General features: G+C 40.7%; 1 protein-coding gene across 9 annotated transcripts in view; it reads left to right on the top strand.

Moving 5' to 3' along the window:
• The window catches only part of kirrel3b (kirre like nephrin family adhesion molecule 3b), a 169,100-nt gene extending 149,637 nt beyond the window's left edge, over positions 1–19,463 (top strand). For 2 of the 9 annotated variants that reach the window (XM_086261248.1, XM_086261247.1), the window contains exons 11-17: positions 3,436–3,536; positions 6,263–6,461; positions 7,746–7,853; positions 8,368–8,451; positions 8,764–8,879; positions 9,640–9,726; positions 14,582–19,463. In XM_086261248.1, coding sequence (XP_086117374.1) covers positions 3,436–3,536; positions 6,263–6,461; positions 7,746–7,853; positions 8,368–8,451; positions 8,764–8,879; positions 9,640–9,726; positions 14,582–15,043 — 1,157 coding nt within the window. In that variant the 3' untranslated portion in view covers positions 15,044–19,463. Of the gene's footprint in view, positions 1–3,435; positions 3,537–6,262; positions 6,474–7,745; positions 7,854–8,367; positions 8,452–8,763; positions 8,880–9,639; positions 9,727–14,581 lie in introns of all 9 variants that reach the window. The other 7 variants (XM_086261246.1, XM_086261244.1, XM_086261245.1 and 4 more) reach the window with 6 other exon arrangements.
• Positions 19,464–22,063: the final 2,600 nt, after the last annotated feature.

The raw sequence follows: 22,063 nt of genomic DNA, 5'->3' as shown, positions 1-22,063 counted from the left end.
TTTTTTTAGGCTGAACCAGATTTTTTATGTTGATGTTTAAAGATTCTCTTAGCGCATACTGATTGTAGTTGCAGTTGTCGTTAATGCACTGTTTGTAGCCAGAAAATAAAACAAGCGCCCGTGGCCTGTGGTGATGATGCTGAGTTATTACTGTAAATGTGTGTTCACAGCAGAGTGTGGAGACAGTATAGATCATGCTGCATGCAGGAATAGAAAGGAGAATATACAGTCTGGTCCCTGTCGTAAAGATGTATTCAAGCAGGGCAGGCTAATGTGGTGAAGCTGTCAGATGATTCAGGCCAGGAAAATTTGTATTTCAGCAGAAGTTACATATGATGGTTACCTCAGCCAATCAGGGATGAAGATGAAATCATTTGTGACCTATCTTTCCTACACTGCACTACACTATGATATAGTGCAGTTGGAGGTGGAACAGCAGAAGGATTATTCTAAGCACAGTCACTCCCAGTAATAACCAGCTTAATAACAATATTTAGTCAATATATAACAATATAGTCACTTTCTCTTCACAACCGTGTCTGATTACTGTCTTCTGTGTTGTCACACTGCAGTGTGTGACGCAGCTCTTACAAGTATGACTTCTTCGCATAATGTCTATAAGAGCTGACTTCGCGACAGCTGGAAAATATAGACAGGCTCCCTCCAGTGGGGAATCATCAGCCATCAGTGACCATATCAGATAGTTTTCCTCTGTTTCACTTGCCCTGCAGCTGTTTGTGCTCTCTTTCATCACAAAAGAAAACAGAGAAATCAGAAGAGCTGCGCTGAGGTAGAGAGGAAATGTCAAGCTGTTGTTCAAAGCGGATGCCTCAGTTTTGGAAGGAAATGGAAGCCCTGGCATTTTGACACCCACACCGACATTGTGTAATCAGATTGCAATGTCCACTCTAGAGTTAACACCTCCTCAAATGAATGAGTGAAACATTGTGCCCAACATTTTGATTACCTCCCCTGCTGCTACCATTGATGTTGTAGTGCCACCCACCTCTCAGCTACTAGCGTGTTTTTGCTCTGATCACATAGTGCAAGCAGCAAACACGTTTTTTTACGCACACGCTCTGGCATACACACACATACACACACACACACACCCACATACTTTCAGCCCCGGCTGAGCCAGTGAGATAAAGCTATCTAATTATAATTCTCATTTGCAGCTCTGATCCATAGAATAGATCCTCCCCAGTCACTACCACCACCCTTTTGCAGCCTGCAAGCAATTGATCTTGCTGTGCGTTGACAGTTGGAGTCCATGCTAACCACATACTTATTTCCATCTTGTAATAACAGGTTAGTACATATAGATCATGCATATAAACCCCCTTATTATGACTGTGAAACACACATCCCGCATTCATACTATCATTCCATGTTGGCAAAGCAGTGAAAGAAGAGGAGCAGCTCTCAATCCATTTTTCTTAAAGTGTCTGCATCATTCAGCATGCAGCAGTAGCAGCCTTCCAGCATCCTCCAGTAGCATACCAAGACACCATCTGGCAAAGTCTCATTAAAATGCTAATTCATTTTAATAAGAGACAGGTAATAAACTGCAATTATGTATCGTCAGAGAGATGGCTGAGAGCGGGAGTTTGAGGGAAGTCGGCGGGGATGTGAGTTGTCTCACTAATCAAGAAGCTACCTCACTTGCCACACCCTCAAACTCAAACCCATGTTTTTAACCTTAGCCATCACAAGAGAGTCACAAAACGCTTGATTTTAACAGCTTTTTAAAAGCTTTTTTTTTTTTTAAATCAAATATAAAGGACCCGATGGAAGCCTTTACCAGTGCTATTTATGCAGGAGCATCTCTGTAATAACCCAGCTTTTAAAAGCAAGGAAGCAGAGGTGGATGTAAGCAATTATGCAGTTTGTAATGATGTGATCATGTTTATTTTTTGCTGTTTTGTTTTGGGGGTTTTTAAGTGAATTATGTCCACTCTATGAAAAGAAAATTCACTATAAAAATAAATAAAGTACTATAGAGGACTATAAAGTGAAATTAATTCAAAGAATTTCAGGGATGTTGGGAATTTTTTCCCCCAGTAACATGATTAAAGTCAAGGATGATGATTTTAGTGAATGTGATTTTTTTTTCTCAGACATGCCCCGTTATTTCAGTCAGGTTGGATTTCTGTCTTTTGAAGATATTCAAATTTGAAATATCAGACTGAAGGTGGGAGCAGCTAATTAAGAGGAGAGAAAAGTGTTATCAGCACCTCACATTCAAACAGCATTATGAAGGTTTGAATTTGTGAAAGAAGCTATTACCAGCTGCCATCATACTACTCTTAGTTTACTGTAAAAGAATTTATGTGGAAATTAATGTGTATGGCGTGCTTGAAACAAACATATATTCCCTCCACAGGTTGATTTAGTCTTTAAATATCACACTGTAAGTGTAAAACATAGGCTCGGTACCTTGCCTTTCTACCAATTTTACTCACTGTGAGTTCAGGGGGAAATATCACATGAGTGATGGAATTGGGTTATGTGTGACAGCTTGTCATCATATTAGTGCTGTCACCTGGTGTGAGCAGCCTCAAGACCAGATGGCAAGCAGACCAGTCGTTTAGGCTGAGCTGCCCTTGTCAGGCAAGATTTTGTAGCCTGACCAAGGTTTAGCATATGCTGGCTTGAAGTCCAGTAGCCCCAGCACTTGTTGAATGAACTTGCCTTGCCTGGGTAGTTTGTAATGCTAATAAAGCCATTCCATTTGATCAGGCTCAATTTGAGAAAATCAGATTATACAGAATGTCAGCTGATGGTTATAAAATTGACTGCAATAATAAGGCCGTAATACAGTTCGATATAATAAAATGTTGGATATTGTTTTACAATATCTTGATCGATACTGTGATTAGTTCAGTTATAGAGGTCATTCTGGGCAACTATAGCGAGCTTTGGCTTTAAATGTTTATTTGATGACTTATTGGTTCAGGGGTCAACTCTGCTGCAAGCACATTGATTGAGGTGAAACACTGTGACAAGGGGTGTTATCTCCCCACAATGGCATTTTCTCTTTCCATCTGTGCAGTCCTGATTACACTCGAAGAACAACGTTTATCTCAGCGGGAGAAATCAAGCCAGCCATAAATCAACAGTTTCTCTATCCAGAATGAAGTCTAAGCTGCCACTTATGCCCTTTGTTCAGTCCTGGTGTGCCCTTGGCTAGATTGTACTAAGGGATGAGGCAAGTTCATATCTCACAGCAATATAATCTTCCTCAGGAGTCCCAAATTACAGAACACTTCAGGTGTTACCGCTTATAATAGGAGACATTTAGAATATAATCTTCCACCAAGAATTCAGTTGAGAGGATTTGTCACATGACCTGAAACTAAATTTAATTATTCATGTTTCAATTTCTGTGGCTCATCTTCTAACTTTTTTTTTTTAATGGTTGTTCTTTTTCAGGGCCGCCTACTATCTCAAGCACACAGACTCAGCAAGCTTTACATGGAGAGAAAGGACAAATCAAATGTTTCATCCGAAGTACACCTCCGCCGGACCGCATTGTAAGTGCATCCGGACTGTCTAGCTCACATACTTGAGATTCTGAGTATTTTGCCATAAAAGAGGATCCTAAAAATATACTCTTGATCCTACGGTTCTCATTTAATGCACGCATGTGAGCAGTGTTGCGCTGATCATGTTAAGATTTATGGCGCTCGTACAATGTAAACACACTTAATAAGCGCGCTTTGCATGAGTATCCATATTGTGCATGCATGTATGAGCGTGGTTAATTGCCGTACTTTGTCATCTGATGTGTATTTTGTTATACTAATGCTCAACATTAACCAGCAGTGTTATTAATACCGCGTTTATTTCAGGTGGGCCTATTAAAAACTGTGAGATAACTCAATAACGTCACTGTTGATTTAGTTATATTAGTGATTTTGTTTTCATTTAAACAAAAATTCAGTACAGTTTTATTTCATAACCATCAATCAGTTCACGGCTTGCAAGGTAAAGAAGGTAAAATCAGACAACCTCTTATGAGCAAGCAATTGGCGACAGTGGGAAGAAAAAAAACCTTTTTGTTAGGAAGAAACCTCAAATAGAACCAGGCAAGGAGATGTCCATATTGTATACCGTGCAAAACTGCTGGTTTTACACTGTGCAGTCATTCAAACACATTGATTTGAGTCTTTTTAGAATAAAGTCTTGAAGCTTAAACCTCAAAGTTTGAATACTGTGATGGTGGACTTTGACTTTCACACCTGTTTCCCCCATTGTATGTTTCTCAAGGCTCCGAGTTAAAGGTGTTGCTTTTGTTAAAATAGAAATCTCTCTTCCCTACTCTGCATCCAGCATAAATAAATATGCTTTATACTTCAAAATAAACATCTAAATATTACCTCAAAAACCAATACACTCTGTATTAAGACCCCCTGAAAAAATATTGATTATTTTGTATATGTATGTTAAATTTTCATAGAAATAAATGCATTAAATCAACATGAGAACCTCTATAATGATTTTAAATATCATGTCGGAGCTGTTTAAAACTGTTTCTTAATGCCATCGTTTTTTATTGAGAGCATATTGATATATAGGGAATGATATAGAGTGATTCTAAATATCATGTTACTTTGGACCTACGACCTCTTCTTCAAGATCAAATAGGGTCAAACGTACTTAAAATGTCTTTTAATTTTAAAATTATACTTAAAATTCTGCTGCCTTTGTGTGCAATCGCAACATTCAGGAAATGATATATATTGTATATGGGGATTCGAGTATCCCATTATAATTTTCATCCAAATATCATGTCACATTTGACCTCTGACCTCATGTATACATTTAACGCCTGCCTTTCTTTCAAGTTGACCCCAACATATGTTATATCTTCAAAGAAAGTATTGGCGCTACAAACTTCTTGAAAAACAAAGAAAGCAAAATGAATATATAGAAATATACAAAAATATTCCTTGAAAAGAATGAAAAAACCGAGTGAACACTCTCGGAGGAGGTTTGAGTTCTCCGAGTGCTTCTCGCTTAAAAATGTATTTTTCATCAGTTCACATATTATCGGCTCAAAATATGTTTCAATGTGTATTTTATTTTATGTTTTCACGAGGCTACAGTTACAATTAAAATAATCAAGGTCTAAAGAGTAAACTCGACTTAACCACATCTTACATGATGCAGGTTTTGCATTTCTATCCACAGAACAGACTCAGAATTGGACTTTTTTTCTCCATTGAATAAAAAAGAAAGTTATTTCAATACTGGCTTTTCACAGAACCAAGACAAGGAATTCACTTATATTTCAAATATTTTTGTTTTGCATGCAAAATGTGCTAAAGGACGCAAGAATTCCAGCATTTTTGCACTCCATCTTCTATAAAGAAAAAAATGTTATTTTTCAGACCTGATCCAAGTTTTTTTTAATGGAGAATTCTTCAGACTGTTTTGTTGTTCTTTGTACTCGGATTTATTTACTGTACTGAAAATATCCACAGTACCTCTTTGCAGATTCTTCTGTTTCACAGCACGCACCTCTGTGTAAGTGGCTGCATGCTGTCTCCCAATAGTCAAATGCAAAAAGGACTGTGATTCAAACACTGCGATGAAAAGAAAACTGCTTAGACATTAGCTCGGTCTACAGATCCAGGAGAAATTTCACTGAGCACTCAACAGCAACAAATGGGCAGTTAACAGGCACAATTTTGATCCCACCATTTTTAACCTTAACACAGCATTCAGAAGAGTTTTAACCAGCCACAGAAGCATTGAATATCCTGAATGGATTCCTATTTATTCATGCCTCTTCTAGACTTCTGTGGATCACTGAGCTATTCACCAGACAAAATGAGCTAACATTCTACGCTGATATCAGTAATTCATACCACCTTGTAACAGAACAAAACATCCCAAACGCTCCCCGTATCATCGTAGAGCACTAGGTTGATCTTTTCATGGTCATTATGTTTCTCTATTGAGAAGCGTGCTGACATAGCATAAAGAGCTTGCCGTGAACATACGGGTGGAATGACAAAACGACTAGGCCCACATTGCAATACCTTCCTGTGAATCCAGGCATCGACCAGCAGGATTCAAATCAACTGTGTGAAGTGTTCTGTGGTTGATTGGTCACCTTTAATAATTGGACTGTGTACCAGACCAAAGATCCACACACCTGGAGTAAAATTACCTGCTCCACAGTAAATAATAATAATAATAATAATCATGAGTAACATTGTACATACACCTTTTTTATTTTTCTGTTTTACAGGCCTGGTCTTGGAAGGAAACGGTGTTAGAGTCTGGAACGTCCGGCCGCTACACCGTAGAAACTGTGAACACAGAGGAGGGCGTCATCTCCACGCTGACCATGAGCAACATTGTCCCAGCAGACTTTCAGACAATCTACAACTGCACCGCGTGGAACAGCTTTGGCTCTGACACCGAGATCATACGCCTTAAGGAACAAGGTGGGAGCCAAGGTTCGACAGGTTCCACCTTCCTCTTATTCAAATCACGTGGCTGTGGTTTTTTAGAGAGTGACCAAGTGGCGTTTTATGTACATTGTTGCAGGTGACCAAATCCAGTGTCGTCGACTGTGTTGCGTGTGAGGTTGCGCATGCGTGTTTTAGTGCAAATGCATTTTTGCATACATGTTAAATTGAGCACGAATCCCGATTTTTATCATTCTTAGGTCATAGTGAGCATCCTAAACAATAGCACTGTAAATTCCTGCAATTAAATCCCTGTAAAAGTCATGATTACATAAATTCCAGAAAAACTGGTATTAAGTGAATGTCTTCTAATTCTTGTCTCTTAGCATAGACCCCAATATAAAATTTAATATGGAACTTGGTTTCCTTCAGTTAAAAAACAGCGAACAAACAAAAAAAAAGACACTCTTTCCTTTCTTTAAATATGAATACTTTGTATCTGTGACCTTTCCACCTCTACCGTCGGGGAAGCTGTGTTTTCTATCCACTTATCGCAAATGATAAATTATAAGCTGCTTATGTGAAAGTGACATTGATCAATGAAGACATTAAATGGGCTTTAATGGTGTAGGAAGAGCACTTGGTTGTTTGCGTTTGTTTAAAATACGGCAAGGTCAGAAATGTGGGCTGGAAACTTGGGTTCTCATTAAAGTGTATTTTAATGAGGAGCTTTTCTACTGGAAGAGCATATAGATATATGCCCGCTGGTTTAGTCTCTTCCTACTTGCAAACAAGGAACACACGGGGACGATTACGCTTCACAAATGCACACACACTCCTGTGTTCGACAATGGAAATAAAAGCCCTCAGTTAAATGCGTCTATTAGTCTAAATGAGTGTAAATTAAAAGTTATCAAACAGTGTGATAATGAGACAATATTACTGTGTGTATAATGTTTACCTCCACATATAGCAAAAGGGTTTGGTAATTAGTTTTTGTTTGAATTATTGTTTCGACATAGAGGGTTTTTTTCTTTTCCTGCTGTACTTATTTAAATTATCTGGTTTTGTGCCCAGTGAATAATGTCTAGGTAGTAAAAAATCCGACTTAAAGAGGACGACGGGAGGAGAAGAGAGTGTGAATGTGTGTGTGTTTGAAAAAGAAAGGTGGCTTTTACATTATAACTGTATGTTGTTGTGTCCTCACCTGTAACATGTCATACATTGAATTCACTGAATACACTGAAGTGCATATAAAATGTTGTTGTTAAGTCATTGTAGAAGAACATGTTTGTTTTTTGTTGTTGTTGCTCTATACAGAATCTCTCCCAGTGGCGGTGATCATCGGCATTGCCGTGGGAGCTTTCGTGGCCGTCATTGTCCTCATGGGCACCATCGGAGCGTTCTGCTGCACCCGCTCCCAGAGAAGTACGTCTCCGTTCCAGTGTTGCCTCTGAAGCATGCATGCTAAAGCACTGCATTTTTTTCCCACAAGCACATAAAAAAATGTCCATCTATGTAGTTTTAATTTTAATGTTTTACAAATTGGATCATTCGCAAATTGTGACTTGAGGTGTCTTAAAAATGGGCCATCTACATAAAAATAAAACACACGGAGGCATCGCCAGCCAGAAATTACCGATGCAAGTTATCTTCAGGAACGTAGTGTCACATTTAATAGGAGATGAAATCAGTGGTTGTGATGGACATCTTTTTTTTTTTTTGGTGCTGAGATAGACAGATTGTGATAAGGGCTCATTTCATGCACTCTCAGTCTGGCTGCATTCATTTAAAGCTATTTACATCATGCGCCGTGTTCATTGCCACCCACCCATATACAGTACCAAGTGACTCAGGTTAGAGGCACTCAGCCACTATCTCTATCCAAGAACCACACTGTGCTACTGGTCCCTTCAGCATGTCTATTGTCTGTACACTACAGAGGAAGCGCACCTGGTTATGCCCTCACTGCCCGTCTCCATCTGTGCTCACCAGAGAGAACTTGCAAGCAAAATTAAGACAGAAAGTAAGACTTTGTTATATGACAGTATAACACCAGCTTTGTCCCAAACAGAATGAGCCACCGAGGAAAGCTATGTGAGATTGCATATATATGCAGAAAAAAAACAAACATAATCCTGTGTTGGCAGGAAACAAGTGATTAATAACGCTTTGTGTTGTCTTCGGGAAGTGGGAGAGCTCTAACAAAACAAACCCAGGGATCTCTGTTAAATTCTGTAACACTGCAAACTGCACTGGGGGGAAATTATAATGTCAACAAATACAGAATAGTGTTTATCCGTCTTATTAAGATATATGTGGCGTCTGCTTATGCTAGATCTGAAAGGAGTCGTGTCGGCAAAAAATGACATCCGGGTGGAGATTGTGCACAAGGACCACAATGCAGCCCGAGAAAATGAAGAGCACACCTCCATGAAACAACTGATGGTGAGTGTGAGTGTCACAAAATACTACTTTCCACTTTACTTCTTCTCATGTTCTTTTGCAAATATTGAATCTCGGCCCTGTTGTTGCATGTTCTCTTTGGCGGACAGGTAATGAATGCGGTCTGCAATTAGTATGGGGATTTTCTGTGGAATACTTCACTTCATGAGTAATGGAAGAACAGAAAGGCATGCGGGTTGTATATGTGCTGTCAAGGCGTAGGGTGTATATATATCATCATGATAACAACGACGCTGTGAGGAGAACAGACCCCGATACATTTTAACTATGGGGATGCTGATGTATACTGGGTAATCCTACAGTGGGTGTACTCTCTGCATCCACATGCCTGCTAGACACAAAAAAGAACAGCTTCCTCTTTTGAGCTCTACCAGTGTTTTGGATTTAATGCAGTTTGCTCCAGGGCTGGTCTATTTGTAGTTAAAGCTCTTAGATTAAATTTTTCCTTCAAAATAATGATTTCTTTTCAAATTACAAAATACGGTCGACACTTGATGTTAGAGCGAGAAAATGAGCGTATCTACTTCACAAATCTGCATTTTGTAAAGATAAATAAAAGATATTCATGGATAAATTATTAATGGTGCCTGCAAGCCCAGAGTTAAGGTGAAGCATGTCTGAGTGATTTTTTTTTTTTTAAAGAACAAGTGATAAAAGTTGAACCCATCCATCTCAAAATGTCTCTTTTTGTGGGAGAGCTTGGGAAGCTACACAGATTCTTAGATGCTTTTGCTTGATTTCTACGTAGGTTGAACGAGAAGAGTTCCAGCAGGAATCTGTTCTGAAGCAGCTGGAGGTGTTGCAAGAGGAAGAGAAGGAGTATCAGCACATAAAGGTACGGCTTGTGAATGACGACAGCGTGAAGGCGCGAACGTAGGAGAACAAAAGTGGAAAGACAAAAAAAAAAAAAAAAGAAGTGGTGAGAGGAAGAGAGAGAATGCCTTTGGGGCAGATGGTGGTCTTCAACTCTGGAACTAAAATAGCTGAAAAGCATTAATCCCTCTTCTGCTACACATGAGTTTTCCAAAGTAAGTCCAGAGGCAAATTATTCCTGTTATGGGTTTGATTTTAATAATTAGCTTCTCAGCCAAAGTGGCTCATGAAATCAGAGAGCGGTTGAACTTAGAGACACTAGTGGATGGGGGTCGTGTTGTTTCAAAGAAATCTATCAGAAAATCACAAAAACACTTAACAGGTGGTGACACCATGAGCAGGTGAGTCTTACTCCATGTTCACAGTGGCAAAGAACAGGAGACAAATGCTCTATTTAGAAAATATGAGCCTCTTAACCTCGGGGAGATGTTTCTTCTTCATTTAATTTTCATAATTATTTGGAGCTCTACAGCAGACTCGTTGGCAAATATGTCATTGCAATTGCGTCTAATGAAATGTTTGTTATTCAATATGTCAGTGGACGTAATAAAGTTTTGGAATGATGCACCTTTGGAGCAGGTGTCCTTTGAAGAAGAGATTTTAATCTTAAGGGATTTTCTGGTTAAAATGCACTTAAAACAATTCCACCTTCCCATTTACATGGCAGTAAAACAGATGTGAGGCACTTTACCTAGGGTCACTTTAGTTCTCCTATCGCACGTAAAGAGACTTAACCGCTTGTAATAAATGATTCATGCTGAGTTTTGCAGATCTCGAAACCCTTTTAAGCACCATTAAGTGAAGGATGGCCACCATCTGTTCTACATGTTTCAGTTTTTCTAGTCTTGGTCAATATTAATACTGCAGTTTAAAACCATTGGATTTTCACTTGGTCACCAATTCAATATAAACTATCACAGGTTATGTACGGTAAACACACATTGTATGAATATTTAAATTTTATTTATACTGCGCCAAATCACAACAGCAGTCGCCTCAAGGCGCTTTATATTGTAAGGGAGACCCTACAATAAAACATATGGAGAAAAACCCGACAATCATATGACCTCTTATGAGAAGCACTTTGGGAAGGAAAAACTCCCTGCCATCTGCTGTGATCATTTGGGGAGAGAGAAGGAATACAGGATAGAATATAGGTGTAGTCCTCTAGTTGTTGGTATTAGGTGTATCCCTCCACTTAAGCAAAATTTTCAAGAAGAAATTTTCTGCTTCACAAAAGGATTTCTTAGGTCTCTTCTGTTCAAAACAACTGCATGACCCGAGATCTGCTACCAGTAAGTCAACTTTTTCTTTATCACAAAGAAGCAACACAGGCCAAGTCAGTGGGACCTGCATCTTATAGCGCTATGCCAATATTGACAGAGCATCTCCCAGAGTCTCTCGTTAAATAATAAGATAAGAACATAGCTGGTTGTAGCCAATGCCCCACTGCTGACAGCAGTGTCTACACACAGCAAAAGGACATGAGATTGCAGCTGTGTGTGAAGTGCGTTAAAGCGTTCTGGTGTTCTTCATTTACCATGGATCTCTGTGTGGAAAACACTCCCTTAAAAAACAATGATGGGATTAGTGGAACACCTCATGGCACGTGCATGAAAAGGCTAGATCTGACAACGCGTCATCAACTGTCTAGCATGCTTAAAAGGGATTGAGTCTGTCAGGACTCAGATACAGTGTGCAGATAGAAACGCATGAAGGGGCATGGAAAGATGCACATGGTCTTGTGCAGATGTGCGACACTTCCATCCCTCGGAGAAAGACTGTGGATGAGGATAAAGTTCTTGCAGCGTGCACACGGAAGCCATATGTGTGCCAGAAGGTCTGCTCCTGCTGCTGCATGTATGTAGACTTGCGTGGCAGCATCATACAGACTGTGAGAAAACCAGCGCTAAACAGTAAGTGTCCTCTGTGGTGGACAAGCAGCTGTTGTGTCTGTCTACTAGCCATGGGCAAAACATAATGAGACCGAGTGTGCACCAGGCAGAGCCATTGAAACACCTCTTCTACATTACTGTGGAGAAAAAAGGCCTGTAGTAAGATAGCCTCTGACCTAAAAAAGTAGTTCTTGCTCTTAGGTGTAAAAGAGGGATTTGGCTGTAAAGTAGCCCTGCCCTAGACATCCCTATTAGAGAACAAAGATAGTGAGACTGATAACCTGCGTGAGGTCACTAATTCTCTCAGTGAAAGTAAGGATAAAGCAGAGGAAGACCGCATTTCCTGACAGATTTCACCTGGCTTGAACTGGGGTTTTCCAGCAGGTGAGGCACTGGGGTAAATGCCAGCTAGTTGACAAGGGAACACAATCTCTGATCCTTTCAGATAGCACTTAAACAAGGGATCTCTTGCTGAATCCTGTGTGACAAGATGTGATGGCAGTAGCATAAAATAGATCGGGCTAGCACCTTATCTAAAAAACATCTGCAGATAGGTCAGTAAAACAGACAGCGACAATGTGCTGTCTGATCCTCTCTTTATGCACCAGCACTGAAATAGTACCATTTACCTTCTTTCCCTTTCCACTGTCTCAGCAGCCTTGTGCATATGAGCAGCAGCGCTCCGGTTGAATGATCCTAATAGTCCATTGGGGATACGGGACCACCTTACAGCTCTGGACTGATTCAAGAGTGAGGCTTCATTATGTTGCCCTGTAAAACAGGATGGAAGCTAGGCTATGCCATAACAGCGGTGGCTGTTGGTCATCAATGTACCTGTCATCAGCATCTAAGATCTGACACATTTTTAATGATGGCCAGCAGGTCCTGAAAGAGTGTTTTAGCTGTGGACATATTGCTAGCAGGGAGTGAGATGGCCACCGCTGTGGGGCACAGTGGGCACAGACCTGCCAGATGGCCTGTGGAGTGAGCACCACTCCAGCCTGTTTAGGCAAGCCTCACAGCAGGGATGAAGGTCTGATGGGAGAATGTAGGCGGTCTGGCAGCCAGTGTGCAAGTAGATGCCTCTATACTACTTTTTTTTCTCTTTAGTAGAGCTGACTACTTGATTAGCAAAAAAAACCATGGAAGCACATCGCAGGTCAAGCAGGTGCAGAGGTCATGTGCAGAGCATAAGCGCTAAAATATTCTTCAGGACTGAGCATTCATGAAGGGATAATGCCAGTAGTGACAGATTTTAGAGGGCATCGCCTGTTTGAAATGCAGTAATTATTTTTTTGTGTTATTCCATACAGATTGATACAGATTAATTATAAAAAGCTAAATGATGTTTCTTCACCCACCCGATAATGTATAATGTTATACCCTATCAATACTTTGATAGGTTAAAGCATTCAGGGGCCCAAAGTATGCCAAGAAAATATCAGCCCACACCATTAAATCAAGAAAAACCAGCCTAAACACTTGACACAGATTGGGTTGGATCCATTCTTTATGCCAAATTCTAACCCTGCCATCTGAATGGTGCAGCCAATTGGCTATAGAAAATTGTTCTTTCCAATTGTCTATAGCCCGTAGGAATTGTAGCCTCAGTCTCTTGTTCTTAGCTGACAGGAGTGACAATCGGTGTGCTCTTCTGCTGCTGTAGCCTGTCTGCTCTAGAGATGCTCCTCTGCAGATCTTATTTCTAATGAGTGTTACTGTGGCCTTCCTAACAACTCGAAGCAACGTGGCCATTCTCCTCCGACCTCTGACATCAACAAAGCATTTTTTCCAAGAGTACTGCTACTCACTGGCTATTTTCTTTTTTGGGGGTGATTCTTTGTAAAACTCATGCAAGTGCCATATTCAGACCAGCCTGTCTATCACATTCATAGTCATTTAAATCATCTTTCTTCGCCGTTCTGATACTTGGTTTGAACTTAAGCAGGTCATCTTGTGAAGATCTTGCCTCTTCACACTCAACTTGCTGGAGACAACAAGCCTCACACAAACGTTTTTGTTTAGTCCAAATTACGGCTGACATTATCGTTCGCGAGTGCACTTCTTTTTTTTTCGCCTTCTTACCTGCTCTCTCTGTCATGCTTGATTTTTTTTTTTTTGATCCCGGCTAATGACACCTTGCATGAGGCAAGAGCAAAAGGGGACTGAACAAGTGATAAAGGGCAGGCGCAAACAATCTCCCTGTCTGCTTTCTGGTAATGACAAGCATAACGAGCATCCTCTCAGGTCGTCTCTCTCATTTCCCCATTATGAGCATTCTTCTTTTGGGATTTGCCACCATGCTCACTATGCTTGACATTTACATCCGTTCACACAAGGACATGAAAAAAAGAGAAGAAGAAAAAAAACCTGACACATACCCTAACTGGACCCTTAGCAACAGCACAGTGCCTGCAGCCAAGCAGACAAACAAGTGGCACAGCTCTGGTCTCAGAAGCCATTTAGGTGCATACATGAAATTATAAACACTACAATCCATTTAGGTCCAATTAAAGCCAGTATGAGAGTGAACTTTGCTATGACACATTGGATGCCAAACTATGAATCATCAAGGCCTGCCTAATTAGCAAAAGACATGATTTTAAGGTCTGTGTGGGGGCTAACTAAATCCTACCCCTAAGCCTCACCAGTGTTGTTTTTTCTTGTCTTTCTTTCTTAAAGTTATTTAATTTTTTTCCTACACAGACCGCAGACTCTTTCCTTATTTATTTCAGCAGTTTGAATGTTAATTATTGTCAGTTTGACCTTGACTTCTGTTGCGCTTTGAGGATAGAGGTACATTCACATATAAACAAATAAGATTTGTTTGTTTTTCTTCCCTTTCTTCTTTTTCCTTTGTGTGCATATGTGATATATAGATGTATAGCTCTAAAGAATCTTTCCTTCGTGTGTTTTCAATAGGACCCTACAAATGGCTACTACAGTGTAAATACCTTCAAAGAGCATCACACACCTACCATGACAGGGAACCCTACCACTGAGGTGAGGAACCCCACCAACACAGGTACCCTGGGAAAGCAGCGGGTACCGACGGGCATGTCCTTCACCAACATCTATTCCACTCTTGGAGCTGGTCCCAACCGACTGTATGACTACAGCCAACGCTTCGTGCTGGGCATGGGCAGCAGCTCCATTGAGCTTTGCGAGCGGGAGTTCCAGCGCGGCTCGCTCAGCGACTCCAGCTCTTTTATCGACACGCAGTGTGACAGCAGCGTCAGCAGCTACAGTAAGCCAGACGGCTATGTGCAGTTCGACAAAGACAGCAAGGCCTCCGCCTCCTCCTCATCCCACTATTCCCAATCCTCCTCACAGAACTCAGACCTCACCCGACCCCTCCAGAAGCGCATGCAGACCCATGTCTGACCTCTTGGGAGGGAAGGGCTTGTGGAAAGGGGTGAAACAAACCAGCTAGGATTGTAAAACTGAAAGAACCAGCTCCGAGGAGCGCCTAAAAAGAACAATGTCAGTAGGTGTTTTCTGTGGATGCCTGAAGACACTGGGGCTTTAATGCACCATGTGACTTGTTTAGACTTCCCAGTGTCCCCAAAAAAAGAAAGAAAAAAAAAAAAAAAGGATCAAGAAGCCTTATATTTCGCTCATGCTCAACTCATCAATTCCCTGCTTTGTGCCACAGAGAGGTTATTTGCCAACACAAACACTGCACGAGTACAGCGTTTAAACTTTTGGGTTTTGCAGTGACACTGTTGACCGATCAGAGGGCAGGAAAACAAGGCTTCTGTGACAATCAGCACCCTTGGGATGGACCACTTTCGCTTTTTTGAAGACGAAAAACTGGAAGTGTTGTCATGAGTGTTTTGGCACTCAGCACAAACTGTCTGCTAATGAGCGCAAGCCAGTGTCCTGCTGCTCTCTTGTAGTTTGAAGCACAAAATTCAATGTGCATGTGGTTTTAAGTTGTTAAAACAACACCTTTTTTTCTCTCCTCCACTCCCACTTTCCCTTTAAACACTGTACGTTAAGCTCGGCTTGTTCAAACTCGTCTCCTGTGTAGGTGTAAGAAAACTTCCTCCATATGCCCACAGACATTTCAAGCGCTGAAAACAGCGGTTGTTTTTCCTCTCCGCAGCTGTATCTGGGCCACAGAGCTGAGCAGATAAAGAAGGGCCGAGATCTCATTTTAAATCCCTGAGTCATTATTTTACTTTGAGACTCTGCGATAAAAGAATATCAGTGTACATACGCGACTGTAATTTCTTTTCTAGCGTCTAATTTCTGACTCTGATTTCCCTCATGGATGACTATAAATGAGACATGGGCGCCTCTTCTTGTCCACATCTACTTGCCTTGAGGGTCTGTTTGAACTGCTTGAACTGGGTCAATACAAACTTTGACGAAGCCAGATTGATGTACCCCATCAGTTCTTCAGGTGGGGGAGCTGCATCCACCATGGTGTCACTGCGCCAAAATCCAGCTCTGAAACTGCAGCAGGAAAGCCAAAATGAGTTGTACTTGTGAATTTCTCCTTGTAACACCACAGACCATCAACCATGTACTTGAGGTTCCCTGCTAAAGGAAATGTAAACATGATATTTTAGCTTCTTATTGTGTGGTTATCCTATTGCTTTTGTCGATATCACTGTTGACGCTGGAGCTTAGTGCATCCTGACTGTATACCCATGTGTGATTGTGCTGCTCATCAAGGGACATAACAAGCAAATTTAGAGAAAAAAATGGTTTTATTTTGATGTCTGCTATTCAATCAGAGCTGCTGTGGGGGCTGATGGTGGCTTGTTGGGTGCATTCTTAGTTTTTGTTATCCACGCTCGTGTGACATGTATGGATCGGCTTTATTTTTCAATCACTGGCACTGTAATTGTTTTAGTTGAGAGTATAATCAGAGTAGTGATTTAACTTGCACCAGAAACACTCGTACTTTGTGTAAAATGCTTAAGGTGAACCTGTCATAGTTCACCTGGTGTCATAGTCCAACACTGCACATGCTTTGATCAAAAAGGGTTTGCAAGGAACACTGCAGATGCCGTGTAGCTAAAGAGCCAACGTATTTTAGTCTTAATGCTACAACACGTGGATGCTACCGTAGATTGCTGTTGACCTTAAGCTGTGTTAACAGGCTTTGATAAGAGCATCGCTTCACAGTAAACACAGATCCTTTTTTTTGCAATAGCTGCAGTTACGTATTGCACCCACATCACATTTAATTATAGCATTCAGTAGCCTCATATGTCTGTGCACTTTCAAGGTCTTACTTTCAAGCCATACTGTTTGTTATTTTATCAGATCTGTAAAATATAGCGGACTTCCTGAAAAATTACTGTAAAAAAAGAAAAAAAAAACGACTTAAAAAGGGTGGCTCACAATGTCATTGTCATCTTTGTTTTGTCAAATCAAACACAAACATCACACAAAACATTTATAGTTTTGTGTGATGAAAACCTAATAAGGTAGTTGTTCCATATGTAGTGCAGCAGTCAATTGGAACGAACCTGTGTGAACCTGAAACTACAAAATCTGCCTCTCAACCCATGAAAAAACAAGCACCGTGTTTCCAACAAAAGCAAGTTGTTGTTGTAACCACTTTACATATGATTATATTCAAGGCATTTGAACGGGGTTTTCCACTTGAGTGGCGGTGGTTTGGACTCTAATTTTACAAATGGATTGGTGCCCATTGTACAGCTTAAGACAAAAAGCTCTGTTTCAACGCTGATAATCCAGCTTGGCACTTAGCAGACTGTATATAAATCTCTAATGCTGTCTTTCTCTGTATATAATTTTTTTCCGGGCTTTCTTTCTCATTCAGATTCCACTATTCCAGAGCTCAACAAACACCACATGGCATCAGAACTGTAAAGACAGACGATGTTTCCTTTCTTTGTTTCCTGTCCTGAACAAAACAAAAAATCATCAACCTCGCCGTTTCACACAAACTACATGAAAGGCTCGTGCGAGCAGTTTTCTCCTCCCCCAGATCTCACAGGGAAAACTTACTCACACCGAGCACACACGAGGCTATAGGATGAGAAGCTAAGCATAGCCAGGACAGCTTTGAAGTGAAATACAGTAAGAGGCGATTATTCTTGCAGCCCCTCTGAGAGATGCCCAGATGTCCAGCAATATATTGCATTTGGCACCACCATGACTGTCAAGTACGGGTGTCGCAGGTTTTCATTCATTTCCGCATTTATGAGGGTAGAATTAAATTATTTCACTGATATCATCAACATTCAATTACAGTGCAATCTACTTTGGGGGATTAAAAAAAATACAGAATAAAGTGTCCATATGTTATGCATTACTTTACATTCACATGATCAGAATTCTAAAAATGTGCCAGTTTGAAACTTGCCATACAGACTTTTAGCAACTCTCTTCATGAAAACAAAACAAATTTGCTGTCCTTCTAAAAATGGATCGTTTCCTCTATCTGATGCAGCTTTTGCACTGATCCAAACATAATGCATTTTCCCAGTCCAGAGAATCTGCACACTGCACAGCAAACAGATAAATATTTGATAGGCCAGCCTTCTGTCCCACCTCCCCCCACCCTCCAGAATGGCAACAGCTACAGTGGGCATGAGAGTACTAGAGGATGTGAGTGCCATGTCAGTCTTTGGGAATCAAAGCCCATGTGGGGACGGAGTCTGCCCTGCTCACCTGTGGACGCCTCGCCGGCTGGTGCTGGCGGTGCCTGTTTGCCTGGCTACAAGCACTGCACAGATGCCAGGGCATAACAGATGAATAAACACAAAGACCCGGAACAATTACAAGGGGTTGCTGCCCTTTCCTGATAAAACAGAGCAACCGCTTTCAGAGCAGAGCATGGAGCGTAGACTGTTTTTCAGAGATGCTAAAGACTAGCCTGTAAAACACTGGATAAGAATGTTTCTAAGGTGAGAGACAGAGCTTAGGAGCAGTGTGAAGGAAAGACACTGGCTGGAATTTATAATGGCTTTTTCTGTTCATTGCCAATGTTATGTTTGTTTATTGCAAAAAGTATGTTGCTTGGTTTGAAATAACTTGGAAAAAATAGATAAAGAAATACTCAGCATTAGTACTTTCAAGGTTTTGTCATGCTTGCAAAGGGACTTTGCAAGTGTGGGTTATTTGAAATCTACATCAGTGTATGATAGGTGTCACTGTGCATGACGGAGCACATTAGCGAAGGTGCCATTTGAACCTCTGAACTGATCATAATAAGCCTTTTTTTTCAACCGTGTAAATGCTTTCTGTCACTGAGTTTCTCTCTTTTTCTCTCACTTTCTTTTTTCTTTCCTACCAAATCAATACCTTGTTAGTAATTTAATAAAGTCCAAGTGTAAGACCTGTACAAAATAGCATCTGGAAACGACTCTCAGAGTTTCCTTTGTCTCGCAGGGTGCATTGGTAATCAGTGCGGGTTGGTTTGCAGCAGACAGTTTGCAGCAAGTCACATAAGCAAATGGGAAGTATAATAGGAATGCCTTTGGAAGTCAAATGAGTACCCTTCAACGTCATTGGTTGATTCGCTCTGTACTCCAAATAACGCAAACTACTTGCAAATGCTACACGAGGCTCAGAAGGTACTTTAAATGGTCATTGCAAGAATTTGTATAAATAGTGAACCATAACCATACAGTAATTGTAATAAAAAGGCAACGTGTAAATGCTCTTTTGGGTGAACCACTATTTTCAGGAGGTGGCCCTCTGTATCTAAGAAAAAAATGAAAAAGATGTATTTTAACTGTACCGGTCTGTGAATCTATGATGCTTTTGCTCTGTATATTTGGAGAATAAAACTGATGTTTGAGTTGGTGTTTATGTTTACACTGGTCTGTCAGTGAGAATGAGATTCGTGAGTTACTGCTTTGTCTGCACAGAAATCTTCACCATTAGTTTTGTTCTCGCAGATTTCAAAAGTTCTTTCATTCCTATTAATGCTAGACAGTGAGCAGCTTTTATGAAAACTCTTATGCTACGGTGCCCACTGGGAAATATTAATCATTAATGGCCCAAGTCAGGCCTTCCGATGTAGACGAGAAGAGTGCAGGAAATGTGCAGTCACTTCACAAACATGCACACAGTATATACATTTTGACTAATGTAAGATCCAGTTGCTGTATGCAGGCAAACTCGAGTATAATGAACACCCTTGTGATGTTTCAATAGTTTGTCAATGAGGTCCAGATTCAAGCAGACGCTACGTGCAGCTTCAGGCTGGGCAGCAATTTGTGTTTTGCTTATATCACAAAATGAGAAACGAGAAAAGGGTTGTAGAAATAAAACCAACGCAATCCTGTTTAAAGCAACGTTTTGCAGGTGTGGCAGCACAAGAACAGAGACAATCACATTCGTGTCCCTAATCGACCTGCACAGTGGCTCTTGTTGGACAGTCAGCCAGCAATAAGCTATCGAGAGTGTTTTGTGGCTGGCTTAAGTGTACTTTGACGGCATTTGTTAAAAGCAGGCACGCTACTGTTTATTCGCTTTGTCCTCTGTTTTCCTAGGCAGTCAGCAGATTCACACCATTACATTTACATGCAGCCCTTTAATCCATTAATAGGACCATTGCAGTCTTACTCCAAATTAAATGAACTCACATAAACACCTTAACTTGCCTGAAGTACTGGCTCCAATCCTACAGAACTGAAACTTAAAAGTGATTTGAATTCCTTCATGCACAGAGTCAATACAATGCAAGGGCAATTACTCTTTAGCTGGATTAATCCGCTTGCAGCCAAGGCGGGAATGTAGTATTCTTGAAGTCGGAATCAGAAACAATTCTCTTATTTGAGAAGCCTAGAAGAGAAAAAGTAAGCATTTCTTTGCTGCACACCAAGCCCAGACAGAGAAAGGACTCGCTGCTGTGTGTATAAGCTTACCTCTGAGCGAGTGCTATAACCAGTCTGGTCTTAATATTGAGAATTCATCTGCCAACAACATTATTTCCCTTGAAAAGTTTCCCGTGGTGAATAAAAATGGCCATGTTTTTCCAAACATTATACAAATTGTGCCATTTGTGATGGATTTGTCTAATCATAGAGCTCCAACTCATTACTGAACAGATCTAGGCCAGACATTTGCTTGCATTATGGCTTTAAACACTCTCCTTGGAACTAGGGATTGGAAGGAGCTAATCATTCATTCTTTCCTTCCCGCAAAATGTAGAAAGCTTGTCGAGTTCCCCATGGGCCTCACCTATTCGGAGAGATACAGTATTGTTACAAAATGACTCATAAATGACTCTGCATCCCTTCAAATGAGCCGTTGTGACGGGCTACTGTGTCATGAATTACCTTGGCAGATAATTGCATTTGGAATCCAATTTAACAAAGGCACAAATTTAGAGCAAATGGCAGAGTAAGCGTTTGCAATGTCAACGCACTCCATTAGAAAATTATCTACAGACAGGTACAGTATTTACATGGTGTGGAAGGGGAGAAAAAGTCGGGGTGGTGAAGAAGCTGAACTATACATGGCTAAATCTCCCCCGCCGCCGTCACCGCCACGATAAAACTAGCATGTTCTTGATATCATTATCGTGCTGTGTGTTAGCCGCCGTTTAAATTGTGAAAATTGTCAGGTTTTTTTTCTAAGCAGACAGCCTGATTAGATTGTCAGTCAAACTCATTTGTAGTCTCCTAACTGTAAACCATATGGTCTTACAAGCGAGCTAAAAAGAAGAGATGAGTGACACATTGAAGCAAATCTCCATACTGCTGCTTCCTTGATGCAATTGCCTATGAAATGCTTTCTTTATAGTCATTTGTTTGCCAAGGACAGCTGGTTGAGCGCACACACACACACACACACACACCAAAAAACTCAACCAACATCTGTCTCTTGGAGAAACATTAAATGACGAGAGCATCCTAAAAGTCACTGTTTAATATTTTAACCACTTACTGCGCATTAGGTAGGAGGTGTTGAATATGCAAACAAACAAGTCTGTTTAAAGTAAATTTCCTATTAACATAATTGTATTTTTCTTTGCAAGAACACCCAATATTGTGGAAAATTATCCACTTGTGGTCACGACAACACCGTCGCGCTTTTTGTGGTCATGTTAAAGCACTGGAAGCTTTTAGTTAAGGTCAGAGAAAGACCATGGTCACAATACATTTATCTGCAGTCTGATCCAACCTTAACCTTTAAGATGCCACCTCTGATTCCCTCATGCATTTTATATGCTTAAACTGCTGATTAATATATAGTAGTCTATAAAAGTGGCCCTTCATTTATTCAGGAAACAAAACTGCACCTGATATAATACAGCCTCATCTGGAAAGCAACATTGTTACCTGTTGTTGAGAAATTCGAGGTACTGCATTTTGCAAAATCCTGTTTCTTCACCCCACCTGGACATGGGCTTTGAGAGTCGACTCAGTAAATCTTTTGTAACCAGGCAGGTTTGTAGCGTTTGAG

This window comes from Aulonocara sp. 'chitande type north' Nkhata Bay, linkage group LG14 (assembly GCF_057382095.1).
Source record: "Aulonocara sp. 'chitande type north' Nkhata Bay isolate Kocher_YH1m ecotype deep benthic linkage group LG14, A_spYH_male_GT1.1, whole genome shotgun sequence".
Classification (NCBI taxonomy): Eukaryota; Metazoa; Chordata; class Actinopteri; order Cichliformes; family Cichlidae; genus Aulonocara; species Aulonocara sp. 'chitande type north' Nkhata Bay.
The sequence above is the reverse complement of the archived record's forward strand: the minus strand, read 5'-3'. Positions and strand labels throughout refer to the sequence as shown.